At 43.3% G+C, this 16998-nt stretch overlaps 1 protein-coding gene and 1 pseudogene across 4 annotated transcripts in view; one reads left to right on the forward strand and one right to left on the reverse strand.

Annotated features, from left to right (window-relative positions):
- The window catches only part of CWC25 (CWC25 spliceosome associated protein), a 34560-nt gene that overhangs the window by 17166 nt on the left and 396 nt on the right, over positions 1-16998 (reverse strand). For 2 of the 4 annotated variants that reach the window (XM_089901179.1, XM_089901180.1), the window contains exons 2-8: positions 13749-13921; positions 6038-6274; positions 2971-3040; positions 2153-2280; positions 1430-1493; positions 601-812; positions 132-230 (exon numbers count right to left, since the gene is read on the reverse strand). In XM_089901179.1, the coding sequence (XP_089757305.1) occupies positions 132-230; positions 601-812; positions 1430-1493; positions 2153-2280; positions 2971-3040; positions 6038-6274; positions 13749-13921 (983 nt within the window). Of the gene's footprint in view, positions 1-131; positions 231-600; positions 813-1429; positions 1494-2152; positions 2281-2970; positions 3041-6037; positions 6275-13748; positions 13922-16176; positions 16913-16998 lie in introns of those variants that run through there. The other 2 variants (XM_022558013.2, XM_022558014.2) reach the window with 2 other exon arrangements.
- LOC149746754 (mitochondrial import inner membrane translocase subunit Tim17-A pseudogene) lies at positions 6393-8561 on the forward strand (annotated as a pseudogene).

The raw sequence follows: 16998 nt of genomic DNA on the forward strand, positions 1-16998 counted from the left end.
AAAGTTGACCAAGATGAATAAAAGAGGGGTGGGCAAAAAAGGCGATATAGATTATCCACTTGCTCTGGTCTGAGCCATTCTAAGACTCAGGCCTGAAAGTCTGAAGTTAACCTACTGGGCTCTTGACTCACCTGGTGTACCCATGACCATGCCGCCTTTGGTAGGTGTCTTTTTTAGGTGATAGGCTCTTACTTCGGCCTCTGTCTCTCCTATTTACCTTAGAGTTGTGCCTGTAACAGACACAGAGGGCAGAGAGGAGAAGAGCTTTTTCAATACAGTGGCTTTTATCATGTCCCTCAAATGATGGAAGAAAAGCTAACAGTTTTAGAACTGTAATCCAAATTGAGGAAAATAGAGGGAAGAAGTGGAAGAAAAACAAAGGCATAAGGATACATAAGATTTGATATTAATCTTCCTCTAGAGATTCCACATATATAAATATGTAGTTCTAGGGGTCTGAGCTTTACATTAAAAAAAAAAAAGTAAAGATAATAACAAAGCAAAGACATTTGGAAGAGTTGATGAACAGACATCGCAAATACCAGCTGTAACCAGGCCCCCACCTTCACAGGTTATTTCCCGCTGAATTCCCATACTCACGGTTTGCTTGGCCTTGGGGACCGTGACCTTCTGCCTGGGGATCGAGACCTCCTGTCCCGAGACCCTGCTTCTCTGGTGCTCTTCTTGCTGGCATGTCTGGGAGGTGAGGGAGAGGAGCTTCTGGACCTGGAGTAATTCTTCAACCCACGCACTCGCTTTTGCTCAGCTGTCAGAGGACCCTGCAGTCCCTGGCTATGGTCAGAGTTCCTGACCTATATCATCAAGGAAAGGAAGAAAAGTTAACCATAGGAAAATCTAGCAGCTCAGGAGAAGATGCAGTGAAACAAGAAAATGAGTAAGCACTGAGGTTCTGTAAGGAGCCAACTGGGTATACCGATCCCATCACACAGTTACCACTGAGAGCTGTATAAACTTACAAAAGTTATCCTCAGAATGCCCTAAGAGGATGTATCACCCAACCACCTAAATTGGCTCTTTGCTACAGCCTAAGGAGGAGCAGGAGGCAGAATACGGAGGACAGGACCTCAGGTTAAACATACTCAGGGGAAAAAAGGAATCCAGAGGGATGTACATTTATCAAAAAGTCATCAACCCTTAACATGTACACATTTCATGTAAGTTATATGCAGAGGGATGGACGGAATGCCTAAATGCCCACTGGTAGTTTAGCCTCTCTGCTCAGAGGGCCCTCAGCCATAGTCAGAGGCTCAGGGATAAGGAATGGGCCTGTTCTCCAGTCTGTGCTGCCCAAACTCCCTTCTTTCCGCACGTCTGATTGGCTGCTAAATATGCTCTGTGTCCAAAAAGGTACCCAGGTTGGCACGTTCCAGTCCCACAGTCACTCCCTTTGAGAAGCCCATATCCTTACCTGTAAGCCATATCCAGGGACTTTGGACAAAACAGGGGAAGAATTTGCCATCTTCTTTTGAGATCTAAGAGATTAAAACACATATTCATCGAAAAAGAAAATGCCTAAAGGTCCAGTTTACAGCTCTTGTGCCGAGACGTGCTTCCTGTTTCAAACGTGACCTCTCCCACCTCCCGGCTCTCACATGGGAGTGTGTTTCTCTATCTTTGCTGGAAGATGCATCAGCACAGTCATGTTTTTACTGAGAAAAACCGTGGGCCTTGCTTTTCAGCCCCAGCGCCCGAGCACATTCTCCTCTCACCTCGTGCTGCTATTCTAGGGACTACGAGTGAGTCAGCAGAGACAGCGCTGGCGGCTCCCGCAAAGGAGACACATAGAACAGGTCCAGATGGGCCCATTAATGCATTTGAAAAAAAAAAAAAAAAAAAAGCCTCTATAAAACCCACGTAAGTCTTGCAGGAATCAAGAGCTGAGACGAAAGTCATATCCAGGATGTCTGACCTAAGACTGACACAGCTACAGCCAGCTCCCCTGGGGGTTTCGCCAACTCCTCCAGGAACTCAAGTGCTAGCTGGCCAGCTCTGGGGGCAGAGGGCCGGTGTGCAAGTGTTCTCCACTGAACCCCCAGAACCTGGTGGCTTCTGGCCCGGAGCAGGTATTCAGTTCGTATCTGTGGAATGAATGAGTGAATCAACGGTGCAGGACGCCGTTCCACACACTCACCTCTCCCGGCCGTGCTCATCCTCGCTGCTGCCACGATCGCTGCCTGAGCTTCTGTGCTTATGTTTCTTGTGCTTCTTTTTCTTCTCCTTCTTTTTCTTCTTCTCCTTTTTTTCCAGACTCATTTGCAACTAGAAAATGCCCAGAACATAACCGCGCAAGATTACTGGGACCCCTGTCAGTCCCTCTGAGGGGACAGGGTCATGTGTAAACTACCTGCCTCCAAGCCTCAGGGTCTACAGGGGTCCAGGACATGATCAGACGCCCCCTGTTGAGAAGACTAGAGGGTCTGGACCCTGGTTGTGCACAAACGCCCCTAGGCTACTGAACGGACCCTCTGGTGGGTGGGGCTGGGAATCTGTGTTTTGAAACAGTCCCCAGAACCACTGCTTAGGAATTCCCATTTGTCAAAAGACTGCAACTCTGCTGACAGTAATCAGGGACCACAAGATCAATCTTTAAATTTTCCAATCCAAGAAACAATCACATAATATGTTACATGAGTGATGAATGGGCCCTAAAGGCTTGAAACCACCTGATCTCCTGAACACACTGAATGATCATGCTTTCCACAGGCATATCCCAATACCCCTCTTTTTCTGGAAGAATGATGTAACATGCTGTTTTTTCCAACCAAAAGACATAAAAGAGAAAATCAAGCATAATTAAGCTTTATATGTTAAGATTGCACAAAATCACCAGGAGAAGGTCTCTAAAAGACAAAAATGTTTAAAGCCATGCTGCTTTCCCTCTCGTAAGAGTAAATGGAGAGGAGTTTTCATGTTAAGTAGCTCTTGATGCTTATTTGATGTACTACTTACCAATTCTTTGATTTTCTTCATTTTCACAGGATTATTCAATACCTCTCTTTTTTTCTCTTCTTCTTTCTTCCTAAAGAGAAGTTATAAAAATCATGATTCTTTCTTTCAGAAAAGGGGATTAAACCATTCATTCTACTCTCCATAATTCTATACAGCAATCTTTCTTCTCAGTGCAGGCAGACAGGCCCCATGGTGCAATCTGCATGATTGTGTGGAAGCCAGAAATCTTTCCCAAATCTGCATAAGGGATTGAATATTGTGGGGAAAGTTCACACTGGTTCCCTGTTGTGCAAGAAAGTGAGTTTGGTCTGTTGCTTATTAAGCTTCATGCTCAGGGCTTCCCAACTGGTCAAGTAAATGTATGTCATCTTGTGTATCAAACGTATGCAACATTTCAATACTACCTCCACTGTTTAGCATGATAACCCCTGGGAAATAAACAGAATGGATACCTCTTTCAAGAAGTCTTACTCTCACATAGGGTTCATAGGAGGGTAAACTGGTCAACCTTCCCGGAGGACAATTCAGCAACATTTATCACAGCCTGTACATACTCACAAACTCTTTAATCTTACAAATGCTTCCTCAAGAATTTGTTACTGAAAGGATATAATCAAGGAAGGTCACTAAAAAGGTGTTCATGTTATAACAATGAAAACTTGGAAACAAGTTAGGGATCCAACAGGAGAATATTAATAAATTATGGTAGATACTTCCCTCGTGGGCCAGTGGTTAAGAATCCGCCTTCCAATGCAGGGGATGCAGGTTCAATCACTGGTCAGGGAACTAAGATCCCACATGCTGGGGCAACTAAGCCCACACACCACAGCTAGAGAGCCCACGCACCACAATGAAAGATCCTGCGTGTCACAACTAAGACCTGATGCAACCAAAAATAAATAAGTAAAAATTTTAAAAAACAAAACAAAAAAAAAGAAAGGGAAGGTGTCAAAAAAAATGTTTTAAAATAAATAAATAAATTATGGTATATCCATACAATATAGATATTAAAAATGATGTGACAGAAGTATAGTCCGCAACACAGAAAAATGTCCCATATATATGGCTAGGTGATAAAAAGGAGTTTATAAAATAATATGCACAATATTTGTACACCAATGTTCATAGTAGCATTATTCACAATAACCAAAAGGTGGAAATAACCCAAATGTGCACGACAGATGAATGGATTAAAAAATGTGGTATACACATGCAACAGAATATTATTCAGCCTTAAAAAGGAAGGAAATTTTGATACATGCTACAACATGGATGAACCTTGAGGACATTATGCTAAGTAAAATAAGCCAGTCACAAAAAAACAAATATTGAATGATTTCAACTTTTATGAGGTTCAGAATAGTCCGACTCATAGAAATGAAAAGTACAATAGTTGTTCCCAGGGGCTGGGGGGAAAAGGAAATGAAGAGTTGTTGCTTAATGGATACAGATTTTCAGTTATGCAAGATGAAAAACTTCTGGAGATTGGCTGCACAACAATTTGGATACCCTTACTACTGAACTATATATATACTTAAAATGGTTAAAATGGTAAATTTTATGTCATGTGTATTTTACCACAATTTTTAAAAAGGAGGAAATTCTGACACACGCTGTAACACAAATGAACCTTGATGACATTATGCTGAGTGAAATAGGTCAGTCACAAAAGGACAAATACCATATGATTCCACTTATATGGGTAACTACAGTAGTTACATTCATAGGGACAGAAAGTAGAAGTGGCTGCCAGGAGCTGGGAAGAGGAGAGAATGGGGACTTACTGTTTAATGAGTATAAGGTTTCAGTTGCGAAGATGAAAATGTTCTGGAGAAGGATAGGTAGTGGTGATGGTTGCACAATGCTGTGAATATACTTACTGCCACTGAAACGTACACTCAAAAAGAGTTAAAATGGGACTTCCGTAGCAGCGCAGTGGTTAAGAATCTGCCTGCCAATGCAGGTGACATGGGTTTGAGCCCTGGTCCAGGAAGATGCCACATGCCACGAAGCAACTAAGCCTGTGCACCACAACTACTGAGCCTGTGCTCTAGACCCTGCGAGCCACAACTACTGAGCCCACGCGGCACAACTACTGAAGCCCATGCGCTCTAGGGCCTGTGCTTCGAAACAAAAGAAGCCACCGCAATGAGAAGCACGCACACCGCAATGAAGAGTAGCCCCCGCTCGCCACAACTAGAGAAAGCCCGTGTGCAGCAGTGAAGACCCAATGCAGCCAAAAATAAATAAATTTATTAAAAAAACCCAAACATGTACTCATGATACAATGTGAGTGTGGGAAGAGTGCCTGCTCACATTTGTATGCTGGTGAGTTTAAGGAACTTGAAAAAAAAAAGAAAAAAAAAGTTAAGATGGTAAATTTTACGTTATGTATATTTTACCACAATTAATTAAGACGCTAACAAAATGGGAGAAAATATTTACATATAAATATATATCTGTAATATATAGATAACTTTAAAAGAATTTTCAAAAGAAATTAAATAAGAAATAAACATTTTTTAATGTTCAACCTTCCACACTTGAAATAAAATAAATGAAAATTAAAAACAAAAAAAAACGCACCACATGATTTCATTTAACACCCAAAATGCAGGTCTACTTTGATCTGTTACATATTAGGGTTAAATAAAATTCTAAAGTTTCTTTTCAAAGGGTTCTGCTGCAAAAAACAAACAAAAGGGAGGGGCAGAGGGGAGGGGAAAAGGTCTATTCAACCCCCCAGCCAACTCTACACATATCCCCCAATTTCTAAGAAGCTGCCAGTCTTTCTCACCTTGCTTCTACCTCTTATTTTTGTTTAAGGGCCAAGGGTAAATGAATAAATTTGGTCTGGCCTGGTGCATTTACCAATCTCTTCCCAAACAGCCTAGTTCAGGCACCCTTAATAGAGCCTCCTTTTCATCATCAGAAGCCCAAATGGAGACAACTCCTTTTACATGGCAGACAAAAGCCAACAGGAAACCAACTGCAAAGCAAGAGGTGAGATAACATCTCTGCTAAGCATCTCTGTAATAAAACCCCCTTCTCAGCCGCTCATCAGTACCTGATGATGAAGAGCGGATCCTCCCGGATTTTGCTGGCCATGTCAAGAAGGGAATTGGCACCTGATGGGGCAAAGATAGAGCCTGGGAGGAGTCCTGTCTCAGAAGAACAGCCTGCCTCCTTCTCCTCCATCTTCTCAAAAACGTATTTGTCAATGGGACGCCCCAGCAAGTATTCATCACGGTTCACCATCCCACCAGGACCCTGGTACATCCAGTCCAATTTTTCTTCCTTTTTCCTAGTTGAAGAAAAAAAAAAAATACAGTCAAAGAAAATGTAGACTTCTCAAACCTACACACAAAACCTGAACATGAGGGATAGATAAGCACAGCTGGGGGAATCCCCTGGCGGCCCAGTGGTTAGGACTCCATGCTCTCACTGCCAAGGGTGCAGGTTTGATCATTGCTGGTCAGGGAACAAGGATCCTGCAGGCCTCAAGGCGTGGCCAAACTTTAAAAAAAAAAAAAAGGCACAGCTGGTCAGAACTGGACTCATTCTACAGGCCCCTTAGCAAGGGCTAAACACCACACTCCATGGGGCACTTGGGAAGAAACGGTACTTGCTGTCATGGAGTTTACATTTTAGGAGAGAGATCATTTCCACACACCTAAAGCAATTTATGAGGAAAAAAAAGTTCCTCAGCCTGGGGCATGGATCTTCTGCTCAGGGTTTCTCAAGTCTCCTTTACAAAGTCTTTATGTTGTGCTTTCATTTCGAGGATAATCTGCGAGAGCTAACATGCATGTTCTGGATCAGCTCATCACCAAAACAATTTCAGTGACCACATACGCAGTTGTGTTTACTGTGTGTTTTGGTGCTTACTGTCACCTTGGCACCAGTGGTAATATACTACATTCGAGGGGATAATGAGAAAAGCCCAGCAATAACAAGTTATGCTTTCAAGCCAAAAGAGGGAAGCCAAATTATGTCACAGTATCATGCCAAATATTTTCCTGTGGTTCTAAGAGAAAAAAAGTGGTGAGAAAATCGAGCCCTCACACAACAGACAGTAAAGGTGTGCTGAATTCATTCATAAGAGCATGTGTTGGAGCAGCCAATATCACATTCACACTACAAGTAGCAAAGTAGGTTCATCGAAACAATATTATCTATAACATTAGGTGCAATGGTTTTTGACTATGACTTTTAAATTTTGTATATTTATTTTTGTTTAAGATTATATAACTATGAGCATAAATAATACCTTCCTAGTTATATCTTTGCATATGTTTTTAATAAAAATAATTTAAACCAATAATAGAGGGTCTAACCCTTCAGATTTCTTTTCCTATTATAAGGATTGGCTTGAGAAACACTATAGTCTATGATTAAGAATTGATTGTGGGGCTTCCCTGGTGGTGCGGTGGTTAAGAATCCGCCTGCCAATGCAGGGGACACGGGTTTGAGCCCTGGTCCAGGAAGATCCCACATGCTGCAGAGCAACTCAGCCCGTGTGCCACAACTGCTGAAGCCTGCGTGCCTGGAGCCTGTGCTTCCCAACAGGAGAAGCCTCCACAATGAGAGGCCCGTGCACCACAACGAAGAGTAACCCCTGCTCAACGCAACTGGAGAAAGCCTGAGTGCAGCAACAAAGACTCAATGCAGCTATAAATAAATAAATTTATTTAAAAAAAAGAAAAAAGAATTGATTGTGGGCCACAGGGGTCAGGCTCCACCCAGCTTACCCAATCTCACTCACACCACTGGGGTCAAGATGGAGGAGCAAGAGTGAGAGCCGTGCCCCGGAGAACTATGTGGAAAACTGTGGTGGGGCCTTTATGATGGGTACCACAGGTAGTAGTGTCTTTTATGCAATTAAAGGTTTTCACCATTCTCCAGTGGGAGTAAACCAGAGACTACGTGGGAGTTTGACAGCTATTAAAACCAGGCCTCCAGGCTTCCCTGGTGGCACAGTGGTTGAGAGTCCGCCTGCTGATGCAGGGGACACGGGTTCGTGCCCCAGTCCGGGAAGATCCCATATGCCGCGGAGCGGCTGGGCCCGTGAGCCATGGCCACTGAGCTTGCACGTCTGGAGCCCGTGCTCCGCAACGGGAGAGGCCACAACAGTGAGAGGTCTGCGTACCGCCAAAAAAAAAAAAACAGAAACAGGCCTCCACAGTTGGGAGGTGGCTTTGCAGTTTGGGGAGGTCTGTTTTCCATGATTCTTTGCTGGATGGTGCATGTTAGAAAGACCTCTGGAATTCTGTCACAAGTGAAGCCTTCACAGGAGTCATATTGGCAGCCAAAAGGGACCAGTGGCCACAGTTGTTGGGTCAGCTGTGACTGGTGGCATTCTCCTAGGGTTAACTGGAGGAGCTGGTATCTTACTGACAAGATCTGCCTCTGTGTAGTTTCCCAATGGTCCTCGGTTTGCTGAAGATCCCTCCCAGGTGCCTTCAACTCAGTTACCACCCTCACCTTTTGGAGACTATCAACAATATCAATGAGTTCTTTCCCAGAATTTCTTTAACAGAATAAGCTGTAATTCAAGAAGGATTTTGGAAGATCAAGATATAATGTATTTTTAAATCACAGGTGAGACAACCATGGCCAAATAGGCTATTAAGAGATAGTGAGCACTTTTTTCTATTTAAAGGAACATGGGGGATGGGTGTAAAAAGACAACACAGTTATTTATTCACAGTTGGACTGTATTTATAATCAAAATACATGTCTAACAGCATTAAAAGAAACTGTAATAAGTGCTTAGAAGATGAAGAACCAAGGGACAAATAATAGTGAAACAAAACCATCATTTCCTTGGAGACTTCTCTGCCTGGTTTTGTGTGTTCTGTTATTGAAACAATAAAAAACTCCTGGGGGTTGGAGGGAACTGACTGTGAAAGGCAGACTACATAAGAGCTTAAAGAGGTCTGAGCAAGAAGACCGGTGGTGACTAGAATATTCTGGCAAGCTCATTTTCCTGAAAGGCAGTATAACATAATGGTTAAGAGCACAAGCTCTGGAGTCAGGCAACATGGATTTGAATCCCGGCTCTAAAGCCAAGCAACTCATCTGAGCACTGGTGTCCTCACCTGTAAAATGGGGATAAAAGAGTACCTGCCTCATAGGGTTGTTGGGGATTAAATAAGTCAATGAATTTTTAAGGTGTTCAGAAGAGTGCATGGCACAAAGTAAGTACTAAATAAACACTAGCTAGTCTGTTTTGTTTTGTCTTTGTTTTACTTCAAGGGCAACTCATCAACTGGCAGAAGAAACATAAATGTATTGAGATAAAATATGTACTTCATAATTTCTTTGCCCCTCCTATCCCATAACCTACCCTGTAGTTCTGTCATGTCTTCTTACCCTGGGGATAATCACTGATGTTCCCACTAGCTAGTCTTTTTATTCTCTATGTATGTGTTTTGTATCTCCCACCAGGTTTTTTTAAACTCCTAGATGGCTGGAATGAATCCCAGACAGTTGCCTAATATGTTCAGTGTTTGACAATTCATGGGCAATGGGTCTGGAACTGGCAGTACTTTTTGAATGAAAAGCAGGTCTCAGTGATCGAGTAGGGGGGGATCCTAAAAGGACTTGTCAAAGATGGCTCAAGGGATCATACTTATGCATGCCTGACACGAATGCAGATGGGGAAACTGGAAATAAATATTTGTTTATTCATTTGTAAACAATGACTCGGCACATTTCCTATGTGCCAGGCAGAGGAAGAAGGTCAGAAAGATGACAAAGATTCAGGCAGCTGAGTTGCTCACAGGCTACCAGATGAGGCACAGAGGTCAACTAATTACTGAACAGTGCTGCTGAGAGCTAAGTATGTGATGGGTAACTGTGGGACACTTGAAGCAGAACTGCCTGAATTTAAAAAAAAAAAAAAAAAAAGAACTGCCTGAATGTACAGAGATACAAGAGTTTGTGTGGGATAAACGTGGGAGTCGTCAGCATGAAGCAGACACTGGTACCACAGGAATGAAGGGAGAAGAACAGTGAGCCCTGGGAAGCAGGAGCAGTTACTGGATGAGGGAAAAGAAGCTAAGCAAGTGAATAAAAGAGAAGAGATGGGATGAAGAGGTAGGAGGGCCAGGAATATGCAGGCAAAGGAGCAAGACGTATCCAGAAGAAAGGATAGGAAAAATGAAGACAGATACTTCTATAAAGTAGTATTTTCAGGGCTACAGCTAGTCTTAAAAGGACTCAACTAATATCAGTCCTGCTCAGGCCCTCCAGTAAGAGAACATGTTGTATCGCTGAGATCCAGTGCCACTGGACTTGACCTGGTTCCGCCACTACCCAGCTGGGTAAACGTGCAAGTTACTTCTGTGCACTTCCATATCCTCACGTCTAAAATGGAGCTAGTAACTGCCATCTCTCATCATTTTTAAAGTGAGACCCTCTCTCTGAGTTTTTAAATGAGAGAACATTTGGGGTAAAAGTCATATAAAAACGAAATGGTGTACAGATTTTTGCTGTTGCTATCACTAAGGATATAGAACAGGTTCTCAATTGAGGCTGCCCATGAGGATCACCCGGGCAGCTCTTAAAGTATCCAGATGCCCTAGCCCCAGACACCTCCTGCTAATCTTAGAGAGTCTGCTTGGGTGGGAATCACTCCCATCTTCATTTATCTAATCTTCCAAGGACACCCTAAAGTGCAAGCGTTGAAAAATGCTGGTAAAGAAAACACAATTTTCTAATATTATCAGTAAATACTTAAACAACATCCTATTGCAAAGAGGGATTTGGATGGAGATCAAGGATAACATGCATATTGAGGTTTTTTCTTTGTTCTAAGAGAGCTGTATAATAAACACAGAAAAGATTATCTGAACCATACAAGTGAATTGTTAAATAGCAAAGGGTTGTATTGGATAAATGAAAAGCACGACACTATGCAAAGAACTACACAAACCAGTCAGCTGGACAAGCAGATGGTCTAAATACATCTGCAAGTAAAGACCAAAAAAAGGGACCTACGTGCTAACCTTTGAGTTTCATAACATTGGAGAATATGTGAGGGGGCAAAAAAATCAAAAGAATATAAAATCACCTTCCTCCCATTCCCAACAGACAAGAGGGCATGAGGGTCAGCAACAGGATATACACTGACTCCCAGCTCTGAAGCTGCTCATCTATACTCTGACCTCATTAATTAGACTCTGCAAAGCCCAAATTTCTGACATATCAGGCACAGAATATGTAATGTTTGGCTGAATAAAAATTTCAAAATAATTTTTTACTTTTGGTTAGTGGGAAAGTAAACTCTTATAACTAATGGGTATTCCGTCTAAAATTGACATTTGTTTTAAAATCAAGGGTTCACAAAATCTCAAACCTCACATATAAAAATGTCATATAAGCTGCCCAGGAATTAATTCAAATGTGTGAAATTTATTTAGTATAAATTATAAAGAATATAATTTATACAAAGTGTATAAAGTAAAATAATTTAATGTGTATCTATGGTTAAAAAAAACTTATAACATTTCATTATTTTACCTCATTTTATATATTAATGCCCTAAATATATTGTGCTGTACTTTAAAAACGCCAAGACTCCATTTATTTTAAAACATTTCAAATTTTATACTTAAGTCAGAATGGCCTTCTGCCAATCCTGAAAGAATGTACACATATATACAATGGAATATTACTCAGCCATAAAAAGGAATGAAAATGGGTCATTTGTAGAGATGTGGATGGATCTAGAGACTGTCATACAGAGTGAAGTAAAAGTAAATCAGAAAGAGAAAAACAAATATCGTATATTAACACATATATATGGAATCTAGAAAAATGGCACAGTTGAACCAGTTTGCAAGGCAGAAATAGAGACACAGATTTAGAGAACAAACGTATGGACACCAAGGGGGGGAAATGGGGGGGGTGAACTGGGAGATCAGGATTGACATGTATACACTAATATGTATAAAATAGGTAACTAATAAGAACCTGCTATATAAAAAATAAACAACAAAAAAAGAAAAAATGTAATTGTTATCCTGCCTAAATTCCATAATGCCATTTCCACGAACTGAAACTAAGTCTCTCTCTCTCACACACACACACATGCCTCTGAATGTCACAAATCCTCCTGTCATGAAATTACTAAGGAAAAGCCCTGTATATCCAACAGGGGAAGTATGTCACATGTCACCCTGGAGACTTGCCCACTAGGATATGAACAAGGGATAGTACAGATAAGTCAATTTTAGTCTATCTGGAGTTTTTATTCAATTCTGATTTAGGAATGCACTGCATATTTTTTTTTAATTAAAAAATACCGATTTATTGGTGATCGTTCCAGTGAAGATGTGGGTTTTCTCGGATTTGTTTTTTTCATACAGAATACAGTTTGTTGTTATTATATGCACATTTTACTGAAACTTAATCAGGAAGTCAAACAAGAAAGCAATAGCTCTTACCAGAAACAAAATTTCAAGTATATTAAAATAAGTCAGAGATTATAAATATCTTTAGTATATTCACTACTCATTGCTTTTCACTGTTTTAAAAAAACAAATTCCCGAAGAATAATTTTACATTTGATTTTAAAGCAGGTGATTTTTAACTATATTTTCTTACATTTAAGATTTACAAAAAATATGTATGTACAGATTGTTTTATGTTCTTGGGATAAAAAAAAACATATTGACGACTCCCAATTTCCACTGAATACTACCTGTACTCTCAAACATGACATTTGAAGACCTTCACTTTTCATTAGCTGCAGAAAAAGTACATTGAACATTTAGAAACAAGAAAGAGTAAAGAAAATAGAGATGGAAATTTGGATCGGCTTTAAAAAAAAAAAATTGGGGCGCTCTCACAACACCTAGCTTCTATCCAGTGCTAACTCCATTAGCGCCACCATAGACCACCTCCCTGGCTCAAGAAACCTCCCTCTGAGAACAAGTTAGAGACTTTGCTTTTGCCCTCCCTGGGCCGCGGAACCTCCGCTTGAGAGAACCCTCCCCACTGCGCGGCCACTTCCCGGCCAAGAGCCCCGGCTGGACCCGGAGCTGATCTCGCCTTATTAAATTACAGAAATCAGTAAAGAAGAACATTCCCACTGTCTATCCTCACACCCCAGATTAGAATCCCAGGTTCTGGGAAACCTGCACTGCATATTTTATGCTTTTAATTTTTCTCAGAACACATTTATTCCCATCCCCTCTTATGAGATGGGTAGAGTAATTATTGTCTGTTACTCCTATCCTATATTATACAAGAGGAAACTGAAGTCAGGGAATATCGAATGAGACTGTCCGCATTCACACAGCTTTTACTGACAGACACACCATCTACCTCCTTCCATGGGACCTCTCTGCCTCCCTAAAATGAGCCTGCAATCCATAAATAAACAAAAGCAGGACTGAGGCCTCAACGCATACTGAGCAGCAGGGTATAGGCAATCCTCAGCCACAGTTGCTTGGCAATCATCTGCCGTGAACTTGGTCTACACTAAGCCCTTTACATGTCATCTCATTCGATCCTCAACAAACCTTAGGAGTTGGGTACTCTCATTCCCCCGGTTCTACTAAGGTAACCAAGGCTCCCAAACTTGCTCCCAGTTACACAGCTAGGCTAGTCCATGCCATGCCAGCCTCAGAACCCAGGCCAGTCTGATTCCAAACTCATGCTCTTAACCAGCTATTATGCAACAACTGGACGATGCACCTGCAGGCAGTTCCGCAATTCCCCACACACCAAGACACCCCCAGGCCAAATCGCCCCAGTTCCTCACGTACTTGACAGCTCCAACGTCCTCCGCATAGCGCTGCATCTCCTCCCGGGCCCTCTCCTCCCGCAGCTCGCGCTGAAGCTCCTCAATCTTTTTCCGCTCAGCCTCATGCTTCTGCTCAGCTTTCCACACTTTCTCCACATTGCGGAGGGTCTGCGGGTGCCAGCTCTTCTTCAGATTCTGTGGTAAATGAAAGGAGGGAGAAAACAATGCGGGCAGCGGGTGGGTGGTGAGTATAACTGGCCCTCCCTTTCCCACCCCTATATTCATGCCAAGGCAGGCATGTAAGGGCAAGATGTCTTTAACAATGGCAAGGTTGGCGCCCAAAAATCTCACACATGGCGGGGCGGGAGAGAGGTTGTTCAAGTACATAAAGCTTCAGGATAAAACAGGCCCCTCCGAGATTCCCTTCAAATACTTCTATCCTGAAATGTGTGAGTCTGACTTCCACTAGCCTTGCCTGAAGTGAGGGTTGGTGATGACAATACAGGAGGAATGGGGTAGAGAAGCAGGAAAGTACAGACTCTAAAAGGCAAAAGAATTCAAGTGCCTTTGGCACTGGACGTTCATTCTTATGAACACAGTTTTCTTTTCCTTGAGTCCACTTAACGTGCCTTAAACTTGCATGGTTTACACCCCACCTAGTACCTCTTTCAACCTTCCTTCCCAAGAATCTCCCCCTGGTTCTGATCTTCCTCCTCACCCTCAAGGAATGCTTCTCCTCTCCCTCCTCCCCATGAGCCACTGCTTTGGTTCAGCTTCCCAACCAGGGAAGGTTTCCTGGAGGAAGTGACATCCAAGGATAATTATAAATTAGTCCAGTGATGCAGGAAGCGGGAAGGAGTGGGGTAGATTTCCACACAGAGGTAACAGCACACACAACTGCAGGCCCAGTGGTGAGAAAGAACAAATAATTCAGCATGGCTAGAGATAGGAGAGCAAGCTGATGGGAAGGGGCTCAAGATGAAGCCAACTAAGAAAGCAACAGATTAAGGGCCTTATAAGCCATGTTAAGGGACTGGATTTTATCCTGTTGACAGCAGAAAACACTAAACATTCATATGCAGGTGGGAGGCATGTCCAGCCTAGCATGTAAAGAATGGGTTGGAGAGGATCAGGATTGAAAACCAGGAGACCAGTTAAGAAACCTAAATGAGGGAATTGCCTGGCGGTCCAGTGGTTAGGACTCCGTGCTCCCACTGTAGGGGGCAGGGTTCAATGCCTGGTCAGGGAACTAAGATCCTACATGCTGCTCAGTGTGGCCAAAATAATTTTTTTTTTTTTTTAATGAGAGCTTCCTTTTCTCTCTCTCTTCTTGTACTCCCTTTCCCCTCATCAGGTTGTTCAGTCCTTCCTCCCTTCCTCCCCAACCCTCCACCTTGTCCTAATGGTCCTCGTCTCTCGCCTTCAATATGGGTGATTTTGCCTCCCAGGGAACATTTGGCAATGTCTGTAGACAGTTTTGGTTGTCACAACTGAAGGAGAAAGGTGCTACTGGCTAGAGGCCAGGGATGCTACTACATGCACAGGACCACACACACAACAAAGAATTATCTCCAGCCCAAAATGTCAATAGCACTGAGGTTGAGAAACTCTGGATTAGAGCTTTCCTATCCCTAAATGCAGCTACTTGAAGACACTAAGTCAGAAGAACCTTGATGGTATCTTGGAACTCATTCTAACTGATAACACCTGACAAACTCTAATATAGCTACTGGACAGGTGGCTAAACGAATCTATTTGCTGATTCAATTAGCTACACTTTCAGGAGATTAGCATTTTGCTGATCTTGCACCATGCTCTTATGGGTACATTTGCCCAATTCGGAGGCTTAGCCCCCTACAAATGAACTATACAGTTTAAGAGAAATAGCCATATAACTTATATTAAGTGCTATGAATTCAGAAGAACGCTCTGCCACTACAGATCAGAATGCAGCACTGAAGAAGGAGTGGAAGTCAGAAAAGTGAACATGAGGAAGATCTTCCGTGACCCCAGGACATGGCTCAGGGACGAGGAGAACGGGGACACAAATCACCCCTACTACAGCCCAGGACATGACTGAACTCCTAGCTGAGGAAAGGAGATGTATCCCAAGACAAGATATACAAAACAAAGTGACACGTCCTCCATACCTGCCTCCTTTCGTAGCCATGGTTCCAACCGCCCCCGAGTCTTCCCAGAATTTCCAGCCAGAAGGGCTCCCTGTCAACAAACACCATCTCCCCTCCTTGGCGACCCACCTCACATATCTTCCCAAGTCTCCGCCCGGTCCCTCATGGCCTTAGTTATCCGTCCCCTGTCCAGGGCTACAGCTCCCTGTCCCCAACGGCTGCGTTGCAAGAATACCCACTGCCACCCCCACCAATTTCCGTCCCCAGCCTCAGTCGGTCTCCGGCCTCAGTCTTCCCCCAGCCCTGGGCTCCCTCACTTACCAGGTCTCCGCCCCCCATGATGGTGGAGAACCTGGATGACTCAGGAAGGATCGAGGCGAAACGCAGAGAGAGAGTTCAGCTACGACCTCCGGAGATCTGATACCGGGTACAACTGGCTACCAGTTTCACTGCCCGATCCAGCGACCACTTCCGGGAAAGCGTTGTATTAGAGCGACTGCGTCGCGGTACCATGACGTTTAATACTCGCTGTCGCGCTGCGTGGCGGTAGCGTCACGTGCAGTTTCGCAGGTTGCGGCCGTGATATCGCGGGATCTGTGGTTTCACTTTGGTCGCCTCGGGTTGGCTCCTCCCCTGATTTCTGGAGTAGTGAGTTAAAACGCTGCGGCTGTTTCGAGTTACAATTGGTCCTGGGCCTAGACCGGCGGTTCGGTTGCCATGGCGACGCACCGCGGCGTCCGCCTCGGAGCTCCACTCGGGGCCTCCCTAGCGAAGCCCCAGCGTGGACCAGCCTGGGCGGCCCGGAATTTCTAAACGGCTTTTCAAATCCGCAGTCTCCTCAAACTTCGACGCACAGCCAACCCCCTTACTCCAGGCGTATTTTACGGAGTTAAATAGAAACCATCGAACCGAAATTCCATCAGCTTCCCTGCACCAAACCTTTAGAATCTGCCAGCTTTCCCCTTTCCTTTCCCTTCGTTTACGATGCAAGAAGCATCCCTCCTAATCTAAGGCACGGCGGTTCATCTGCTCGGATCCCACCCCTCGCATCTGGTATTACTCAATTCCTCCCTCTCTCCTCTATCTCCCTAAGTATTGGTTCTTTGTCATCATCATTTTAGATACGCTCAGTTGATCCTTAAA

The sequence above is a fragment of the Delphinapterus leucas genome, chromosome 19, assembly GCF_059928025.1.
Source record: "Delphinapterus leucas isolate spDelLeu-1000000601 "Yukka" chromosome 19, BTC_Dleu_Yukka2, whole genome shotgun sequence".
NCBI classification, from domain to species: Eukaryota; Metazoa; Chordata; class Mammalia; order Artiodactyla; family Monodontidae; genus Delphinapterus; species Delphinapterus leucas.